We start from the raw sequence: 21,878 nt of genomic DNA, 5'->3' as shown, positions 1-21,878 counted from the left end.
TGAATTTATCCACCACACCCTCCAACTCATGGACCCTCTAGTTTAATTGCCAAACACAAAATTTGTTTAAGGGAGTTGGAGTTTAAGGACAACTCAGATTTTTAAAAATCAGTGCCAGTCTCACTTTCTTTGGATGGCAGTGGGGAAAATTGCTAATATTATTTAGTCTCTTCCTTACAAACTCTCCTATATCATATATATTTAATTACACCTAATATCACATATTAATGTGTATAATATGTTAACATGATCATTAAGGAGACATCAAAGGACTACAGGGAAATAACTTCAAAATATTTACTGAAGAGATAAGATACTATTTGGACACTAGATAAAAGGAAGTCGTAGAGAGAAGGAAAACTATGGTATCCACAGGATAGTACCTCATTTAGGCAAAACTGGCAGGCTCCGCTCATTTCCATTCCACTCTGAGGTATATACCCAAAAGTATTGAAAGCAAGAACTCAAATAAGTAATTGTATACCAGTGTCTATAGCTGGGTTATTACAATAGTCAAAAGGTTAACAAGCCCAAAGACCCATCAACAGAAAAATGGATGAGCAAAAAGTCTTATATACATGCAATGGAATGATATTCAGATACCAAAGGATTAAAGTTCTTTTGCATGCTACAATATAGTTTAGCCCTGAAAACATGCTAAGTGAAATAAGCCAGATTCAAAGGCTTATTGTATGAGGCCACTTATATGAAATATTTAGAATAAGCAAATTTAGAGAGACAAAGGATAGATTAGAGGTTACTAGGGGCTTGGGGGGGGGGAGGGTTGGTGATTGCTTAGTGGGTAGAGAGTTTCTGTTCAAGATGATGAGAAAGTTTTGGTAAGAGATAGTGATGATATTAGCACAGAATGTTAAATGTTATTAATACCACTAAATTATATATTTAAAAACAGTTAAAATAGAAAATTCTGTTACATATATGTTACCACTTACCACAACAAAAAAACTACAACATGAAAGCTACATGTATTGTTTTATTATTTTATAAGTAACAAATTGTTAAATTTTAAAAGTAACTGAAAGTTGTAAATTCTACTGCCCACCATAATCCACCATTAATATTTCAATGCACTGCCTGCTAGACTTTTTCTACATACATATATAAATATGTATTTCTTAACCTAAAACACAGGGTCATAAAATAAACGGTGTCCATTGACAACAATCCACCATTGCGTTAGGAGTTCTAGAAGAAGAATAAGGGCAGCATGCAGCTGAGTGAAAAGCAGCCCTGAGATCCAGATCTGTAAGGAGGTGAACAAGGCCAGGAGTCACCCCACAAAGATCTGGCCAGGTCAGATTTGCCCGTCCATGAGTGATTTGAGGACAGGGTAGACCCCTCACCTTCACCACTGATTACATGTTATTTTTTCTCTCCATATACCCATCAGTTTCTTCCACACACCCAGGCCTGTCCAACACTGTCTTCATTTCAGGGCTGGCTTTGCAAAGGCACACAGTTCCACTGGTTCCAGTCACAGGGCAGGGGAATTAACTGCAAAGTGTGACTCATTTTCTGAACGATTTTGTTGGCTCTATCTGAATGGCTATATAATGGGAAGTCACGTTCACTGAGAACCTGAATTTGGGAATAGTGCACATAGGAGATGAGGCCCTGTCCCCGGTACTTAGGCACAGTGCCTCCCATCCTTAACTCTCCAGACTGGTCCATCAAGCTCCAGGACACAGGAGTGCCCTCAGGTCCCAGCAGGCAGAAGGTGGGGAAGTTTCGGATACAGCGCTCAATGAATCTCTGGCTCCTCTCGTTCCCGCCAAAATGCCAAAGTCCATTCACCAAGGCTGCATGGTTGACATCAAGAGATGAGAGTTTAAACATTTCTTGGTTGCTGTGGGTGGGATCAAGGGAAAAGAAGAGCCCAAAATACCAGTTATACTGTGAAGTATTATATTTGTTTGCCCCCCCCCAATTCTTTGATCAACAAAATAGGAATGTTGTTGTAGCAGTTTGATATAACTGGTGAATTCCAAAAAGAAACATTGAATTATGTTTGTAATCTGATCTGTACCTGGACATGATTGAGTTATGATTAGGGCATGATCCCCATGCTGCGTGGGGACTCATATAAAAGGCATGGCAAAGAACAGAGTTGGGGCTTTTAATATTGGAGTTATGATTTCGGAGCTTGATGCTGAAGACTTAAACCGGAGCCCTGGGAAGTCAGCACACAGAGGAAAGAGAAGCCAGACCCAGGAAGGAGGGAACCTTGAAGCAAATATAAAGCAAGCCCCAGGAATGTAGGAACCCAGGAAGCCTGAACCCTCACAGATGTCGGCAGCGATCTTGCTCCAAATAGACTTTGGTGAGAGAAGTAACTTATGCTTTATGGCCTGGTATCTGTAAGCTCTCACCCCAAATAAATTCCCTTTGTAATGCCAGGCAGATTTCTAATATTTTGCATCAGCACCCCTTTGGCTGAATAATACAGTAGGTAAGAACATAAAACCTACAGCCAGTCTGCCTAAATTTATAACCATTTTAGTTCTGTGACCTTGGGCAAGTAACTTATGCCTGCTTCTAGTTCTTCTTCTGTAAAAGGGGGATATTGATGGCACATCCCTCAAAAGACACATATGAATAGTATAAGAGCTATAAGTCCTAGATACTGACAAGTATCTAGGACAGTGCCTCACAAACAATAAGAATTCTGTAAAAATTAAGTAAGGTTGTTCTCAACATTGCTGTTACCCTCCACATAGGGCAATGCAGCTGAATATCATCCCCATTTCACAGATAAGAAAACGAGTAAATGAGTGCCCCAAAGCTTGCAGTAGTAAGTAGTAAAACTAGAGCTTAGAATCATGGAATCCTACAATGTTGGTGTCAGAAAGGGCTTTGACAACCATGCTGAACGTTGAGAAAGCTGAAGTCCAGAGAGGGGTGGTGCCACAGAGTGCAGATGCCCCCTGAGTTACAGAAAATTGAAAGCTTCAGTGCCTACGGTAAGTGTCCTGGGAAAGAGCTCTGAATGTGGAACTGGAAGATCTATATAAAAGCCACAGTAATGTCATTCCATCCTGACCTTGGACGAGCCACCTCATCATCTGAGCTTGCTTTCTGTCAAAAATGAAGGCAAAGTTTCCTATCCCATCTATCTCAGAGGGGTGACTAGAGAATCAAATGAGATTAGAGACATGATGCTTTACAGTATCAGGTGTTAGACTATGTGAATAAAGCTCTTCCAGGAGCATAACACCCAGAGGGCCATTGGAGTGAGGATTTCCAAATCAAATCCCCACCATCAGTTTTTAATTCTATTCATTGTTAGACTGGAAATCAAAGTGGGGTGGGAGAATATATATGTGTATATGTGTATACACATTTTGTCTAAATTCTCTTTATTGGGAATCTTTCTGTGAGGTGAATTCATTCTTTTTTTTTTTTTTTAAAGATTTATTCATTTATTTATTTCTCTCCTCTTCCCTCCCCCCACCCCGGTTGTCTGTTCTCTGTGTCTGTTTGCTGTGTTTTCTTTTTTTGTCCACTTCAGTTCTTGTCAGCAGCATGGGAATCTGTGTTTCTTTTTGTTGCGTCATCTTGTTGTGTCAGCTCTCTCTGTGGGCAGCAGCATTCCTGGGCAGGCTGCACTTTCTTTCACGCTGGGTGGCTCTCCTTACGAGGCGCACTCCTTGCACGTGGGGCTCCCCTACGGGGAGGGGGACACCCCTGTGTGGCATGGCACTCCTTGCGCGCATCAGCACTGCGCATGGGCCAGCTCCACACGGGTCAAGGAGGCTCAGGGTTTGAACCGCGGACCTCCCATGTGGTAGACGGACGCCCTAACCACTGGGCCAAGTCCGCTGCCTGATTTCATTGTTTATATGCATATTTATTAAGACCTACTATGTGCCTGGCACTGTTCTAGTTACTGATGATATATATATCAATGACCGAGATAGAGAATGTTCTTGCTCCCATGGGATTTGCAATACTGTGGGGGAGGATTAAAGCAACAAGAAGGTAGATAAATACAGAAATAAGCTGATTTCAGATCCTGATCATCTCAGTAAAGAAAATAAAAAGTGGGTGATGTGATGAAGATTCATGGAAGGGGGTGGTTTTATAGGTGCTTTCTGAATAAATGACATTTGAAAGTCTGAATAATAAGAAAGAGGTCAGTATGTGAAGATCAGAGCGAAGGAAACTGTAGGCAGATTAACAGCAGCTGAAAAGGGCCAAAATCACAAGTGAGTAAATGAGAATCAAGCAACAAAAGAAGGCCAAAGCTACTGGAAGGAGTAAGCAAAAGGGACAAGAGAAGCTTATGAGTCATCAAGGGTCTTCAAGACAAATAAAGACATTTGGATTTTATTCACAGTGAGCTGAGGAACATTGGTGGCTTTTAAGCAGGGGAATGACAAAATCCACAATATATACAAGAAAGATCATCCTAGTTAATGTGCAGAAAAACGGATTGAATAGAGGCAAGAGTGAGAGCAGGAAGAGAAGTTTGAAGGTTATTTCAGGAGGAGTAGAGCAGGGCATCATTTATCAAACTCACATGTCCTTGGGTTTGACAGATTTAGGAGACAAGTTCTTTGCCTCCAACAAAGAAGGAATCAGTTTGTTTGCTGTCTCAGGCATCATATAGAGAATGCATTGTGTTCGCTTGGCCTTGACCAGTTTCATGGCTGCAATATTTTGTATCACCTCATCCAGGCTTGACTGTGAACCTAGAGCAGGATATATGAGGCAAGATGTAATTGTCCATTTAGATGCTATGAGAAGCTGCCAAAAGGAAGAATTCAGAACACAGAGTCAGAAAACCTTACTTCTGGTGTTGCTGCCACCACTACCCATGTGTCCCAGCACAGTCCTTTCCTGAGCATATTTTCTCTTATGCAAATGGAGATGGCACTAGAAATTTTAACTATATCTCTATGAAATCAGAGACATGGTGCTTAAAAAATAGTAGCCGAGAAGCAGACTTGGCCCAATGGATAGGGCATCTGCCTACCACATGGGAGGTCCACGGTTCAAACCCCAGGCCCCCTTGACCCGTGTGGAGCTGGCCCATGCGCAGTGCTGATGTGCACAAGGAGTGCCGTGCCACGCAGGGGTGTCCCCCGTGTGGGAGAATTCCACGAGCAAGTAGTGTGCCCTATAAGGAAAACCGCCCAGCGCGAAAGAAAGTGCAGCCTGCCCAAGAATGGCGCTGCACACACGGAAAGCTGACACAACAAAAAGAAACACAGATTCCCGGTTCTGCTGATAAGCATAGAAGCGGTCACAGAAGAACATGCAGCGAATGGACAGAGAGAGCAGACAACTGAGGGGGGGGAAGAGGGAAAGGGAGAGAAATTTTTTAAAAAATAGTAGCCAACCTTGATTAAGCACATCTTGCATACAAGGGTATTGATCTAAACTCTTTCCACCAGGGTCTCATTTAATCTTTACAATCATTTAGGTACTTTTATTACCCTCATTTTTATATATGGGGAAACTCAATTACAGATAAATCTAAGTCACTTGCTCAAGATCCTTTAAGTAAAAGGCAGAGCAAGGATACCATCCTATGTGGTCTGAATCCAGAGGGCATGCTTACAACCACAAGAGTTGTCATTGGTAACCTGAGGTGCTTTATGAGGAATGAGCTGTGATTTTGTATTCCAGGAAGGTAATACCCGAGGGAAGCTCTGTTCTCACACTCAATTAACCTAAAGAATCCTGAATATCGGCAAAATATATCATTAATACTCAGCTCCTAGGAAATTACATTACTCAAAGTTCTTTATATTAACCCATAACTTTCAGTCTTTGAGCTCTGCTTCACTGAAAAGTTGGTGGAAGTTAATATATGAAATAGACAGCAGGATAAGAGTCTGGGGTTTAGCAGAAGGAAATAAAAGTTGCAGAGGAATGTGCTTGGAATGAAAAGTGACAGCACAGAAGGGAGATTCCAGCAGCCAGCACATATTCCAGTCCTCTTACTCTGGATTTGTAAATGTTGTTTCCAGTTAATGACTTCTGATGTGGTGAGGAATTCTTGACAGTTTTGGGGATCCTTAGAATAAATTTGGTAGGTGTTGGTGTAGTGATCAAAGTCATCAGTCATTTCCTGTTCAGTTGGGCAAAGGAGAAGAAATCAAATGGTTTATATCCAGTGATTGCAATACCAATGTTTAGTATTCTATTATTCCGTGATATTTTTATAATTTTAAATATTGGTATCTTCCTTGATGTACTATCATTATTCCTGAATCTTTTACATTATGATAATGTTAGGGACTCAATTATTCAATTAGGATTAAAAATTGCTAAACATGATATTTATATATTACATTACAATTCCAAATCAAACAAAAACGAACCCTTTTTATATAATTCTATTATAATCAACAGAAAGATGAAATTTATTGATAAAGGCAAGCTTGTGTTTAAGAATAAATAATCCTCTATTTCAAAGAGTCTTAGATAAATTGATTATGAACAGTATAATATTGAAATTAACACAAGTAAACTTGTACTAAAATCTTCATCTACCTATGAAGAAACTAAACAAAATGAAGATACATGTTGCTTTAAATAAAAGCCATAATGCACTTTGGTGGTTTTTTAAAGTTTGCATTTTTGACAAATCAGTAAACAAAATTTGGAGAAAAAGATCCTGTTAAAGTTATCAAACAGGAGATGAGATTTTAGAGATGAAGGAAGGAGTCAGAGGACAACTACCCAACTAGAGTAAAATGGCTGGAAAATTTTGCCCAAATATGTACTCAACAATAAAACTACAGGCAATCTCTGATTTCAAACATCACATTATTTATATGAGGAAATACATAATAAATTTAGCTTTTAATCATTAACTGAAATGTCTCCATTTTTGTGTTCTATTTATTTTGTTTTGTTTTGTTTTGCCCTGCCCCACCCTGACTCGCCCTTTCTGGCTTTTTTGCTTGCTGTCTACTTACTGTGTCCATTTGCTGTGTGTTCTTCAGTGTCTGTTCTTCAGTGTCTGTTCTTTTGCTGTGTGTTCTTCAGTGTCTGTTCTTCAGTGTCTGTTTTTATTTATTTATTCCACCCCCCTTGTGGCTTGCTTGTTGTCTGTTCTCTGTGTCCATTTGCTTTGGTCTTCTGTGTTTTTTCGCTTGTCTCCCTTTTTTGTTGCATCACCTTGCTGAGTCAGCTATCCACAGTGCTGGCGGGCAAGGCTGCCTTCACAAGGAGGCACGGGGCATGAACCCAGGGCCTCCCATGTGGTAGACGAAAGTCCAAATAATTGAGCCACAGTCACTTTCCTAGTTTTGGGTTTTTTGAAAGAGCACTATGTATTTTGATTTGTATTAATAACATATATCAAATTTATACTACTTTGCTGCCATTTATATTAATTTATATAAGGATTTTTACATTTTTTAATTTGCTTATAACCTATTTGTATTTGAAATGCATTAACCACTTTGAATGATTTTTAAAAGTTTGATACTGAAATTATATTCCCACACTAAGGTATTGAAATTTATTCTTTATATTTTCCCTAACACTCTGTACTGTTTCACACCTACACGTATTGGTACATGTGATTATTTCTGCATAGAAGGCACCTCTTGCCCTTGTAGGCCTGTCAAAAACTTATCTTCAAATTCCAGTTTTGGCAAAACACCTATCAGGAAGACTCCGCTATACGCTTCTTGTATCTTCTTACATTTGTAATTATAAATGGTTTTCTGCCAGGGCTGCTTTGGTATCTTGTATGCTCATATGCACATTTTGACATCATCTTGTGATTTATTTGCTTCTCTGTTTTCCTTCAGATTGTGAGCTTCTTGAGGACATGGACTTGTTTACCACACCTATAATTAATTTCTGTTTCCCCGGGGTCTACCACATTTTCATACACATGTAAGCACACAAAATCAAAACATAAAAGCTTATTCATTTCACATCTAGTATATTACCTGACTGCATGGTTGAACAACCACTGTATTAAAATCAGGCCACTTGTCCACCAGGGCCTTCAGCTTGAACAGGTTTCCCTGGTTCATGTGGAAGATGGTTCCATAAACCTGCAACATTCAAGAAAGTAGGAGGTTGGCACATTAGCAAAGATGGAAAAATGCCTCATGCTTGATGAGGACAAGACACATGTCTGTTAAATCAAGGTAGGTAGCTGATGGGGAATCTAATTGAAACTATGTTCAGGTTCTCCTTTACTTCCCCAAATGGAGAAAACTTATTGATCAAACCATGAGAATATGATAAGAATACAGTTATACATTCAGATAAATAAATAAATGAATTTACAGTAATCTATTTTCACATAATAGAATTTAGCAATAAATTTCCATTAACATTTATTTATATTTATACACAATTTTTAAACAATGAAATTACCTTATACCTTATTTTAACATCTATTTTTTCCATGCAGCTATACTGTGGGCCTATATTCAATTCAATAAATGCAAAACTGCATAATCATTTTAATAATGCTATAACATCCATTCTATGGAGGGATTCTAGTTCAATTATCATATTTCCTATGCAGATTTTTATAATTCTTTAGTTTAACAATTACTTCTTCAAGGAACTTCTTTTACACAAGTTTTTGCAAATGTACCTGTCATTATAAATATTAGAATAGTAATTTCTGGGTCATAACTACCAAATTTTTTTTAATCATTAACTGAAATTTCTGAAATTCAGTGAAATTTCTGAAAGAGTTCCAAATTACATTCGAGAAAGGTTAGTAAGCTTTGGAGAATAAGTGTAGACAAAGCATTGTGTTAATTATATGGGCTTTGGTGGCCACAGCCTGAGAATATTAAGCAATAGGAAAGCTATTTTAACCTTTCTACCAGGAAGGGTTCAGACTTCTGTGCCCTCAAGAGATACTTTCCAATTTTTCTTGTGAGTTTGAAGCATGGGTTGTTCAGAAGCATGCTGTATACTTTCTAAATATTTGGTAATTTTCTGGAGAGCTTTCGGTTTTTATTTCAAGTTTAACTCCACTATTGTTTGAGAACATAGTTGATGTGATTTAGACTTTTTAAAATCCTTAAAATATGGTCTATCTTGCAAAACGTTCCATGCGCACTTGAAAAGAATGTGTATTCTGCTGTTTTGGGGAGAGTATTCTGTGTCAATTAGGTCAAGTTGGTTGATAGTGCTGTTCGGGTTTTCTATATCTCGATCAATTTTCTATCAACTTATTCTATCAATTAGTGTGAGAAAGTATTGGCCATTAATTATACTTAAGGGTTGGTCTATTTCTCTTTTTGTTTCTATCAGTTTTTGCCACATTTATTTGAAGTTCTGTTGCTAAATCCATATACTCTCAGCATTCTTTATATCTTCTAAGTATTGATACCATTATAATATGGCAATGGCACTCTTTATCCCTGTTTATAGTTCAGTACTTTTGCAACATAAATTATTGCAAAGAATACTCTATGGTACAAGATCATTTGCCCACATCTGAAACAAAATTTCTATCTCGCATGCAAAAAAAAATTTCATTTATACCTCATAAATAACCAAAGATTTGGTGTATTATCAGTTTCAAAGAGTAATCATGATGGTTATTCTCTCGTCAAGCACATGGCTTTTAGGGAGATAGAATTAAACATTAATTCGCTGATTTCAGTCAACCTTGCTATAGCAGTTTGATACGGTTATGAATTCCAAAAATAGATATTGGATTATGTTTGTAATTTGATTTCTATGTTTGTAATTTGATTTCTACCTGGGCATGGTTGAGTTATGATTAGGGCATAGAGACCCCACCCTTGGTGGGTGGAGACTCACAGATAAAAGGCATGGCAAAGAACAGAGTGGGGTGGTTTTGATGCTGCAGTTTTGATGTTGGAATCATGCTGAAGCCTTTAGCTAAAAGCCCAGGAAGTAAGCTCACGGAGGAAAAAGAAGCCAGCCCAGGAAAAGAGAAACCCTGAGCCAGGAAGAGGTAAGCCCTGGGAAAGAAGGAACCCGAAGCAGACCCCAGGAAGAGAGGATCCCTGAGCCCAGGATGAAGCAAGCCCTGTGAAGAAAGGCACCTTGAACCCAGAGAGAAGCAAGACCCTGAAAGGGAGGAACTGAGGAAGCCTGAACCCTTACAGCCATTGGCAGCTATTTTGTTTCAACATGTGAAAATAGACACTCATGAGGGAAGTAACTTCTGTCTTACGGCCTGGTATTTGTAAGTTCCTACCCAAAATAAATACCCTTTATAAAAACCAACCAATTTCTAGTATTTTGCATCAGCACCCCTTTGGCTGGCTAATACACTTCCAATTCTGGCAAAGTCGTCATTGTAATTATAATACACCTCTTGCAAGTGTAAAAGGAATGTTTTGAGTCCTTCTAGAGCAAAAAAAATAGAAATGGATTACAATTATATAATTGCCATTAACTATTCTGTTGTCTTGGTCAAGTCATGTAACTAGGCCTCCATTTCCTCTTCTGTGACTTGGGGATAATGTATCTTCCTTGAAGAGAGGTTCAGTGAAGTAAATGGGTTGCAACATGAGTGAAGGTGAGGCACCAGAAATGTGTTCAGTGAATGCTCAATCTTCTTCTCATCCCTTTCACAGCAGATTGTTATTCTTTGTTTCCATAAAACTGACCCAATCTCACCTTTAAGGATTCAGGGAGCCTGTTCCTCAAGGTTTTCTCTACCATCTGGAGCATCTGTGGGCCCTTCAAGTGAAACATCTTGGCAGATAACTTAGCCTAGAGAGAGAACCAAAAAGCATCAATGAGAATGAGATGTTTCTCATTGATGTTTCTCATTGATGAATGAGAAGACCTGGAAGACATTCAGACACAATAGCCAGTTCTAGTTAATGGATTGGTCATCCAATGGACATTCCAGCATCCCAAAAAGTTCACTTGTGTCCATTTGTGATTGATCCCCTTCTCTGATACCAAGTCATTTGGAATCACTTATCGGTTTTATAATTCTATAGTTTTCCCTTTTCAGAATGTCATATAAATGGAATTATTTGGTATATACCTTTTTTAGAATGGCTTCTTTCACTTAGTATAATGCCTTTTAAATCAATTCAAGTTGTTGCATTTGTCAATATTTCATGCCTTTTTTATTGCTGAAGAATATTCCATTACATGGATGCACCAGAGTTTGAATATCTATTCCCCTATTGAAGGGCATTCATTTGTTTCTGACTCTGAGTAATTATGAATAAAACTGCCATGAACATTCATGTTCAAATCTTTTAGTGGATATATGCTTTTATTTCTCTTAGGCAAATATCTACAAGTGCAATTGCAGAGTCATATGGTAAGCATAAGAAATAAATTGCCAAAATGTTTTCCAAATTGGCTGCACTATTTTATATTCCCACCAATAATACATGAGAGTTCCATTTGCTGCACATCCCTTCCAACACTTTTCCAGATGATATTCTTAGGCAGTCATATTTGGTTATCATTGATATGGCAGGCAATATCATTAATAATACGGTTAACATCAATAAGGCAGAGAGATTCATAGAGCTACTACTTCTGAAAGCAGGGCAAAAGGCTAAAGAAAAAGTGCATTTCAATAAATGTAATCTATGAGGGAATGTTAATATTTACAGTGTTGAGCTTTCTCTAAACCTTGTGATCCTGGAAAACAGCAAATTTGTTAAAGAAATCCTGCCACCCCTTTGTGTTTCATAAATTGCTTATGCAAGGACCATCCTTCCCCATTTGACTTATATAAGACTCAGGGATGTCCTCCCCTTGTTTACGCATGACAAGGCCAGACACAGGTCTTCCAAATTCCCATTCTTTGCCTCATAAATGATAAGCTGAACAACTTGCTGATCAACTGGAGCAAAATACTTATTAACTACACTGGTTAAGTTTCTTTCCTTCTTCCTCCCTTGAACTTTGCCCCAACCTCAGCCTGAGCCAACACACAGACCTTCATTAACACCACTTCTCTGAAAATATACTGGCCTCAGGGTAAAAGGTTCTTTGATCTAATATCCTACCATGCCACCCTTTCATCCCACTTCCCAGTACCCAGTTCTTTCTAGCCTGTATATTCTTCCTTCAAAAGAAAATTATTTTGCCTAACCCTTGAGATGCTTGCAGATCTCATGGCCTGAGTATTCTCTCTATTGTAATAGTCCCCCTCCTCTTATTGCCATAGTCCCTTTTCCCCTCTTGTAATAATCTTTTTAAATGAAGTTTCCTTACGTAAGTCTGGAGTTGTTTGACAATACTTTGGTACGGATTACTCAAATGGTGTCAAACCTGGGACTTGAGAAAATCTTGTAGGTGTCAAGTGAAAGTCATCTTACAAGACCACAGTATATTTTTCCAGCACAATATCTGCTTTTGTACCTCTGGCCTTTCTTCACTTATTCCCTATTTTTGAGACTAGTGAGGAAACTTGAGTATCAGTGTATTCAATCATTCAAAAACTTATTTATTGAGAATTTATTATAGTGACTTTATCATATGTCAATTCACCTAAACTGAACTACATTTCCCAGAGTTCCCTTTCCTGCATGTTTCTCATTAGGCTGGGCACAGGAGAAAATTTTAAGGAAGAATTGGGGGGTAGAAGTGAAGTAGCAGCCATTTTGCAGCACACCTCATGGCATGAAGCAATGACAGGTCTTTTAGTTTATTTGCCATCCTCTGAATCCACCTTCAGATTCTCTGACATCTGTGCCAAGAGTGTATACTTATTTCCATGAGTAAGCCAATCTTGCTTCTGCAGGACACACTTAATATCAAGGTCAGAGACAAGAACTGACAAGGTTTCAGGCTGTACTCATGGGACACATCTCACACTTTTGGCTTCCAGCTTGTTCTTTTTCTCTCCCACTTCATACACATTTTCTCTTCCCAACAGCATTTCATGTGTAAGTCAAATGTAAAGGAACCAGAAACTGTTTAGTTAGCACAAACAATTGCATAAGGTCAAAATCCTATTAAAAAATTTCTTACTTCTGCTTCTCTGATTGGATCCTGGCTGTGTGAACTTAAAATAAAATATAATGGCTATGTCTCTGGTTGTGAAGGAACTCATAATCCAATAAGGTAAATAAAATATATATAACTAAAAATTACCATGTAGGAAGAACTAAATAATTTTATATATGTCCATTTGTAGTACTATAGATTTCGGGATATTTTGAAGCAGCCATTTTAATGTGGGACATTTTTATGCCCTTTGAAAGCGTAAATCATTAACTTTTTCATTTTTATTGAAAAGAGATTTTAAAATCATCCTGTCTCTGGAGTAGACTCATTTCTAAACCTCACCCGAGGGTCAGATGCATATTGTACATATAACTAGGTAAAGCATAGCAATCTTTCTACATTTTGACTCTGCATCAAATGAGGATTGTCAAAAGAACTGGACCATAACCTGCTGAATTAAAGTGTCAGGCAAAAGTGTGGGGCAAATGACAATATCAAGTATTCTGCCTAAATTCGATGAGATTTCAGATGGATCAGACATTACTTCTAAATGGAGGTTTAGAAGGTTTTAAAAAGGAGGCCATGTTAGAATGGCCATTAAATAGAAGACAGTGTCAGAAGCCAGCTGCCACTCTCCAGGGCAGCACTGGGTAAATCTCTGAATTTGGAAATATGGAGAAAGGTCTTGATACACTCAAATGGTGTGTCAAACCTGGGACTTGAGAAAATCTTGTAGGTGTCAAGTGAAAGTCACCTTACAAGACCATAGTATATTTTTCCAGCATAGTATCTGCTTTTGTACTTCTGGACTTTCTTCACTTATTCCCTATTTCCAGGCTGCCTTCAAAATCTAGCCTTTACTCATCTGTCAAAGTCCTGCTCAAATGTCAGTTTTCTCCACCTCATTGACTTCTTCTGTTGTCCTTCAATCAAAACAGAAAAAAATCACTCTCCTTTCTGCACTCCCACAGGATTATGCACATATTTCAATGACAAACCTCTCTGTCAAGACAGAGGAAGTATAGGGTTTCTGAAAGTTTAAACTGACAGTTTAGAGAAATACATCTCACAAAGTAGTTACATGAAAATAAGAAGCATGGTAGAGTTTGATGCCAGATCACAATGAATATAATATTAACAAATTGCCAAGAACTGTACGTTTTGGCACAATCTCCTTCAAATGTACACACTCATATTGAAATATGATGTTCAATAAATGGAGTGGAGTATAAACTAAGAAGATTCATGGGAGCTGTATCTGCTTACAGCATTAACAAGGGCAAAGTCCTTGTATACGGAGCTTTGAAGCCTTTGACACAGCATTTTAGTACTTGGACTTTATCCAAAGGAAACTGTCTAAGCTCTATCCAAAGGAAAACCAAGAAAAATGTTCTATGAAAAATTTTATAAAGTAATATTAACTTATAGGAGAGTAATGGACACAAACGCAGTGTCCCTCATTAAAGATAATTTACATAAATAATGATTTATCATTTCACTATTCTATAAAATATTCACATAGAGAAGTGACTGTGGCTCAATAGATTGGGTTCCCATCTACCATATGTGAGGCCCTAGGTTCATGTCCGGGAACCTCCTTGTGAAGGCAAGCTCAACGAAGAGCCAACGCCTCTGCACCATGGAGAGCGGGCACAGCAAGTTGACGCAACAAAGGGAGACAAGCAAACACAGCAGAATGCACAGTGAATGGACACAGAGAGTAGACAGCAAGCAAGCTGTGGCAGTGGGGGGAAGCAATCTGGAAGGACTTAAAAAAATTTACACAAATCTACCTTATATAGGTTGACTTAAAGAACAGAATCAAGATGCAATGTGAAAAAGGTTGAGCCTAAAATAGTGCATAAATTTTAATAATTTGTGTAAGTTCTTACTGAATACACCTTTATACATAATATACATATAAAGATAAAATTTAGAAAGTAATGCTAAATAACACTGTAGTAACATTAGAGTTAAGATTTGTTTTAATTACGTTTCTTATTATATGGTTTTAAATTAACAATCTCAGCCATATTTTAGCCCCTGCTCTAGAATCTACCTTATTTCCAAGTAACTTTAAGCTGAGCACTTAGATTTCCTGGTTATCATTTACCAAAAGAAAAGGTGTCCAACCTTAGGCTATTAGCAGAGAATTAAATACAGTAATATTTACATAGTATATACAAACAGTGAAGTGCTAAACAGTCACCCAAACCTGCATACTCTTTTCCAAAGGCTGATAGGTTTTCTGTTACCCACCAAACAATAGAGCTCCGAAAACTCTCCATATTTATTTATCAATTCAGAATTAAAACTTGTCTTTATTCAGTCAAGAATTTTTCACAGATTTAACAGAAATTGCCTGATATAAGATTCTCAACTGGAAGAGTTTCCTTTGTCTCTGGTACAATTCTTAAAAGCACAAACAAGCTAAAATAAATTCTTATCCACATCTAAAAGTAACATTTTTGTTCATTCTACTTCAATGAGGAAACAAAAGGAGATAAGAATTCCACAATGATTCTCCTTTGCAAGGTTTGTTCTCACCTGCAAAGCTGTCTTATCAGTCTTTGCAGAGGTCCCCAGGAAAAGGCAAGAGGCAGCACTCTATTCCAGAAGACGAAATTTCCCTCTGGCTTGGTGGATATAATGGCCTTAAAGTGTGTGCTTTCATCTGTTTTCCCCAAAAACTGTGCAACAAAAGTTCTTAACTGAACTTCTGGACCAAGCTGGCACAAATTTCTGGCAGCCTCATGTGAGATGAAACACCTCCCTCTGGATCCGTGTTAAGGGAGGTAACTCTGTAAATTTGAGAAGCTGGCAGTGTGCCCTCTGAGGTTCTTTTTCCAGAATGCTGGCCTGCTCTCTGTCCCTAAAAAGCCAGGCCATTACTCAGCAGCTCTAAGCTTTGAAATTAAAAGCAATCCCCTTTCTATCCTCTCCCATTTATAAGTACTTATAGTAGAAGCAAGAGTCAGCTATTAATCAGATCTAGCTATAAAATCAGAGTTCTTTTATTATACATCATTAAAAAATGTCACTTTTTTAAGGAGATTAAAGTGTTTGGGAATCTCCCCCTTTAGAATAAATTCAGTGAACTCAAAGCAAGATAAAGAGAAAGAAAACCACACCTAAACACACCATAGTTAAACTACTGACAAGCTAATATAAAGAAAAAAAAATCTTTAAAACAGTCAGAGATTAAAAGATTAATTATATATGGGGGAATACATATAATGAGGTTCAGAAGAAAATATAATTACATAATCAAATGCTGAAAGAAAAATAATTAACCTTAAAATTCTATATCAAACTGTCCTTCGAAAAGGAGTCAAAATATAAGCTTTTACTGAAAATGAAGCAGATCTGCCGTACAAAGAAGAAGGTCTATAGCCTAAAAGGAACTCCCACTCCATGGAATTTAGGAACCTAAAGTTTGGAAGGTAGAGGTAGAAAATATTAAAAAGCATAAAAACCTGTTTTTCTTTCTTCACTTAAACTCCTGAAAAACAATAGGCTACACAGACACTAAAGAACTATTATTTATTTAAAATTCAAGTTTAATTGGATTTTTTTTTAAACCAGGCAAATTTTTATTTGTTAATTCGGGAAAAAAACACAATAGACTAATTCAAATATAATAACTTTAGATGATAGAGTATAGACCATATAGGAGTAAATTATTTAACAAAGTACAAGGGGGGAGGTGATCCAACCCAACTCCTGAAGGGGACTGATCAGAGCAGCTCTGAGACCAAAGAACACACCTGACACTGAGCCAGACATGAGCTTTATTTCAAACAAAAGAGAGTCTCCAGTTGTAGTGTTTTGGAGAAAGAAGGTAGCACTCCAAAAAGGTGGAAAAATAAGGGGCAATATAAGGGTTTCAGAACAAAGACATTCCCTAGGGTAATGAGAACAGTTTCTGCTAAGGTCACACAGAGCACACAAATTGGGTCTGGCGATGTTAATGTAGAAAGGAAGTGTGTTGCCTTGAGAAGTTCGATACCATCTGTATGTTCTTTTCTCTCCAGGAATGGTTGTTAACATTCAACTTATCCTCCAGGACACACAGATGGCTGCATACTGCAGGCTTTGTTTCAACAGGAGGCAAATGGGATTACACTCTGGTAAGGTTCTTTCATTATACATGAAGAAGTATAACATTAATTTAAGATAAAATTGAGACAAATTACAATATATATTGTAATCACTTGACTAACTACTAAGAATGGATATGAAGAAATAAAGCTGAAATACCAGTTCAGGAGATAGAAAGTATCAATTAATCCAAAAGGATGTAGGAAGAAATAATAAACAAATAGAAAGTAAATACAAAAATTATATTCTAAAACCCAATCATATCAATAATTTGATTGAATATAAAAGGACTTAATCTATTAAATGTTTAAGATTTTGAATAGTTTTTGAGTTTCCAATTATGCAAAGGCTAAGAAGAGTCAGACAATCAATAATCTCACAGGCCTTGATTCTAGACTATGAATTTAGCAAAATAATATTCTTTCATAATTTTATAAACTTTGATAAGCTACTCAAGGAAGTGTTTGAACAATTTCTTCTACATGAGTAAGTCACCAGTCTAACAGACCTACAATCATTAGAATGTCGATAGCCTAACAAATGTTTTCTAATACTATTCCATTCCTCTGAATCATTCCACTTTAAAGGAGTACCACAAAAACAACTTTGATTATAATCACATTTTAAAGCTAATTGCCTTTGCATATCATATACTGTATCCCCAATATGTGTTACAGCATTTTCTAGATCATTGACACGGTTGGATAATTCCAAATCAATTTTTTGTTTGACTTTGCCACATATCTGAGACATTTCTATGCCAATCTTGCACATATGTTGCTGTTTTTATCCCATTATGCAAAGCAACACCAGCAACATTAGCTGTAGTAATAATATCTATGAGTCCAATAATTCCTGCTTTTAACAATCCAATAAATCTTTTTGTTCTTTTAATGTAATGATGTAGAAGTCGCAAAGTACACTAGATTCCACTGACAGCTGCCAGGGTCTTTCCAAATCAACAGGAAGCCAAACTCCACACCACTCAGCTTCTTTTCGGCCTCTTTTCAGGTCTCAATGGTATGGCTCTGGATCTGCCTCAACAGTCCTGAAAGGGGTGTTAGAGGAGTGGGTAGGGATATAACAAACAGTTACCTGCTACTATGAGCAGGTATCTTGGGTGCTTTTCCATAGATATGAGGATGATTTACAATAATCAATCATTTTTGTCTTGCTTTTAGTATTTGCAATCCACCCCTGAATAGGATAAGCAGTCTTCAGAGTGACCAGACATTATTGGGTTAAATCTTTCACTTTCAGCAGGGCCTCCTATGCTGCACACAATTGCTTTTTTATATTGTACTTTTGGTCTCTTTCCAGAATTGTGATTAAAAACCAAGGGGTACTTGTTTAGATTTTGCCTTTGCCACAAACCCCACCCAAAGCCAATATTGGTGCTGGCTACATCCAATTCATGGGCTACATTAATGTCCACCTTTTCTCTCCCTTTTATTATTATGTAAAGGAACTTGCTGGAAGTTTTCCTACTTCCGTGAAGGACTTTTTCAAATTAGTACATACAATGGTTTTAATATTTGACCTAAATGAGGGATGAAATATTTTTAGTATTTTAACAATATTACAAACTCTATTAACATGAGAAAACATTGTACTTTGTTAATTACAACAGAGGGTATAGTTTGTTTTTCTTAACCAAACAACATTTAAGAATTTGATAGAGGGGCGGCAGACTTGGCCCAGTGGTTAGGGTGTCCATCTACCACATGGGAGGTCTGCAGTTCAAACCCCGGGCCTCCTTGACCTGTGTGGAGCTGGCCCATGTGCAGTGCTGATGCGTGCAAGGAGTGCCATGCCACGCAGGGGTGTCCCCCACTTAGGAGAGTCCCATGCGCAAGGAGTGCACCCCATAAGGAGAGCCACCTAGCGCGAAAGAAAGTGCAGCCTGCCCAGGAATGGTGCCTCACACATGGAGAGCTGACACAACAAGATGATGCAACAAAAAGAAACACAGATTCCCGTGCCACTGACAACAACAGAAGCAGACAATGCTGCTGACAACAACAGAAGCGGACAAAGAAGACACAGTAAATAGACACAGAACAGACAACTAGGGCAGGGAGGAAGGGGAGAGAAATAAATAAATAAATAAATAAATAAATAAATAAATAAATAAATAAATAAATAAATCTCTAAAAAAATAAAGTTTACACTTTAAAAAAAAGAATGTGATAGAGCAGTAAGGACTTTGCAGTCTGTTCTAATTGTTTGTCTATTTTAGGCTTTTAAGATAGGACACTATTATTTCTGGGATGTTTCTTTTAATTTTTGGAAAGAGGATTACTAGTTTACATAATGTTATCAGTAGGGTTTCCGCCACAGATTTTTCCTGCACAGCCAGATTTTTTTATCACCATGCCAGGACAGATGGTTGGGTTATGCACATAGCCTGGGAAGCACTGCAAAAGTCCATTGTTGGGTTTTCCACAGATAGGGGAATGCAGGCTAGCTTGACTGTTTAAAAAGATACTAAAGAATATTTTAGCAAGTTTTAAAACAAAGTGAGAGTGACAGTTGGATATTAATTTCTTGCAACAAACTAGCAGTATTTGGGATTGCTGCATTCTACAGTGTTGTTACTTTAATTGATGATAAGAGATTGTTTTTGTGACACACACTTTTTTATAATAATAAATTATTATTATTATAATTAACCATATTGTACTTTTGTTTAATATTAGATTGAAATATTGGTAAATTTATACACTCTTAAGTTTTCATATGAACCTTTTACTCATAGAACTTTAATTAACAGAGGGTTAAAAAATCCTTTTAATTTTATAACACTTGTAAACACCTTCCATTCAACTTATAACATATTAAATGAACTCAACTATTTTATTACTATAATATTTCTTTCAAGGTAAAAGAACAAATCTCTTGTAATCAGTTTGAAATAAAAAGCTACTTTTCAGGAGTTGATTTTAAGAAAGCAGGTTTGAACATTATGCTCCTTTAAAAGCGATGAGACTTGCTTCTTCTTAAAAAACCAAGGAAATGATAAGATCAAAGTACAAGAAGCTATTTTGATAAAACAGACTTTCTTTATATATTGATTATTCAGGATAAAAACTTTTTATAAACTTTTGCAAAAACAGACTAATGGCTTGAGAAACTTTGAGAAAGAACAAAATTTTAACTTTCCATTGGTATACTATTTGATATTAAATCTTTTTAAAACTTTATAGATAGACTCATCAAGTCTTACTTAATTTTAACATTAAAAATTTCTTTTCCATGGACCTTTTGAACATTATTTATTCAGGTTTAGTCCCACATTTTACCTTTTCTTAATAACCAATCATTTTATTTTAGGACAAAATTATTTTCTGTTTTCTTAACAATAAAAATACATTCTATACATCCCACATACATGTGTTAACCTGGCAAAATTTTTACAGCACATAATTACCATCAACACTAAACAAACTTGTTAAAATAATGAACTTTTCTTCACTTTAAATACTTAGTAGCATGCAATACAGAAACAGTCTTTTAGAAATAAGTTGGCAGGGAAGGCTGGCTGCTGACAAGTTTTCCTGCTGTAAAATTACCTTTTATTATTATTATCAATTCAGGTTTTATTTAATAATGACTTTTTGGAATTAGCCATTTAAATACTTTAAACAATGTGTCTTTAAGCTTCTTATAATTATTATAACTATATAGACTATAATTATTTAGAGACAATTTTTACCTTCACAGAACACATTCCCTTAGTTAAAGTTACCACAATACCTTTTACAACTTGCCACATGCATTTAAGTCTCATCTTGCATATGTTCATTTCCATTTTGAGTTTATGATAATTAGTCATCATATTTTAGGACAAAACACACCTATTTCAACAAAGTTATTAAATTTCAGTCAGCATTCCCACAAACCTTTTACCTTTTTAAATATTCATTTAAATTTTACATTCTTTATTTAGTGAAGAAAAATAAACCATTCATTTTAATTTAGGCAAGAACTATGTTTTATGAAAGGACTCACAGTAATTTCATTAATCAAGACTTACAATTTTTATCATTGTAGAGATCTTATTAACATTTAAACTTAAGTATTAATATAAGTGCTTGTTTAATTTTTAGCCATTTGAATAGAACTCTTTTAGAAATTTTTATTTATTAATTTATATTACCATCCAGAGGCATCAAAATATATACTGGCATTGAACAAACAAACACAAAACACATACAACACACCAACAGAAACACAAAGTTTACAATTTGACTCATAATTCTTACTTTCTTATGGTTTTGGTATAGCTGTTTTTAAGTTCTTCATCATTTTACGTCTTAGATTTTTAAGATTTCTTCTGGAATCCATGTTGCCTGTAACATGCAAGCTTATGCTTGGAAACATTTTTATTAGTTATCAGCAATCAGTTAAGATAACTTGAGCAGTATAAATGTAGTTCAGCCTTTTATTTAGCAGTTTAGACAGACAAATTTTTTAGATTACTACTTTTTAAGACTACACTGAGACTTGAATTTCAGGAGTAAAGTATTGATTTAAAACTGAAAATTCTTTTTAACACCTTGATAAAATATTTTGTATTAATTTTATCCTTTTGTTTAAATAGGCCCAATCAGAGAATTAGCATGGAAACAAAACAGAACACCAATGTTGCAATGTTTTTCTCCTTTTCCAGGGGCTTAATTCTATTACCCTCCACTAGCCTACAGCTTCATTATCATATTGACAGCAGTGGGTTTGCAGAGTTGCTGCCCGAATAATTTCCTTATCTTAGTTAACACTTGAACAGAGAATTTTCTTACATGCCTGATTTCACTAATAAGGGCTTTATTTAGCACTTTTGCCTGTGCAGGATGTTA

The 21,878-nt window shown here is 36.6% G+C and overlaps 1 protein-coding gene across 1 annotated transcript; it reads right to left on the bottom strand.

Moving 5' to 3' along the window:
• Positions 1 to 974: 974 nt before the first annotated feature.
• LOC101422296 (glycine N-phenylacetyltransferase-like) lies at positions 975 to 15,646 on the bottom strand. The gene is made up of 6 exons (XM_004479247.4): positions 15,469 to 15,646; positions 10,615 to 10,710; positions 7,938 to 8,045; positions 5,971 to 6,097; positions 4,541 to 4,712; positions 975 to 1,867 (listed from the first exon to the last, which is right to left on the bottom strand). Exons 2-6 carry the CDS (start codon positions 10,690 to 10,692, stop codon positions 1,453 to 1,455), a joined length of 900 nt encoding a protein of 299 aa, XP_004479304.1. The 5' UTR covers positions 10,693 to 10,710; positions 15,469 to 15,646; the 3' UTR covers positions 975 to 1,452.
• Positions 15,647 to 21,878: the final 6,232 nt, after the last annotated feature.

The sequence above is a fragment of the Dasypus novemcinctus genome, chromosome 10 (genome assembly GCF_030445035.2).
Source record: "Dasypus novemcinctus isolate mDasNov1 chromosome 10, mDasNov1.1.hap2, whole genome shotgun sequence".
Classification (NCBI taxonomy): Eukaryota; Metazoa; Chordata; class Mammalia; order Cingulata; family Dasypodidae; genus Dasypus; species Dasypus novemcinctus.
Note: the sequence above shows the minus strand (reverse complement) of the source record. Positions and strands in the feature narration are given on the sequence as shown.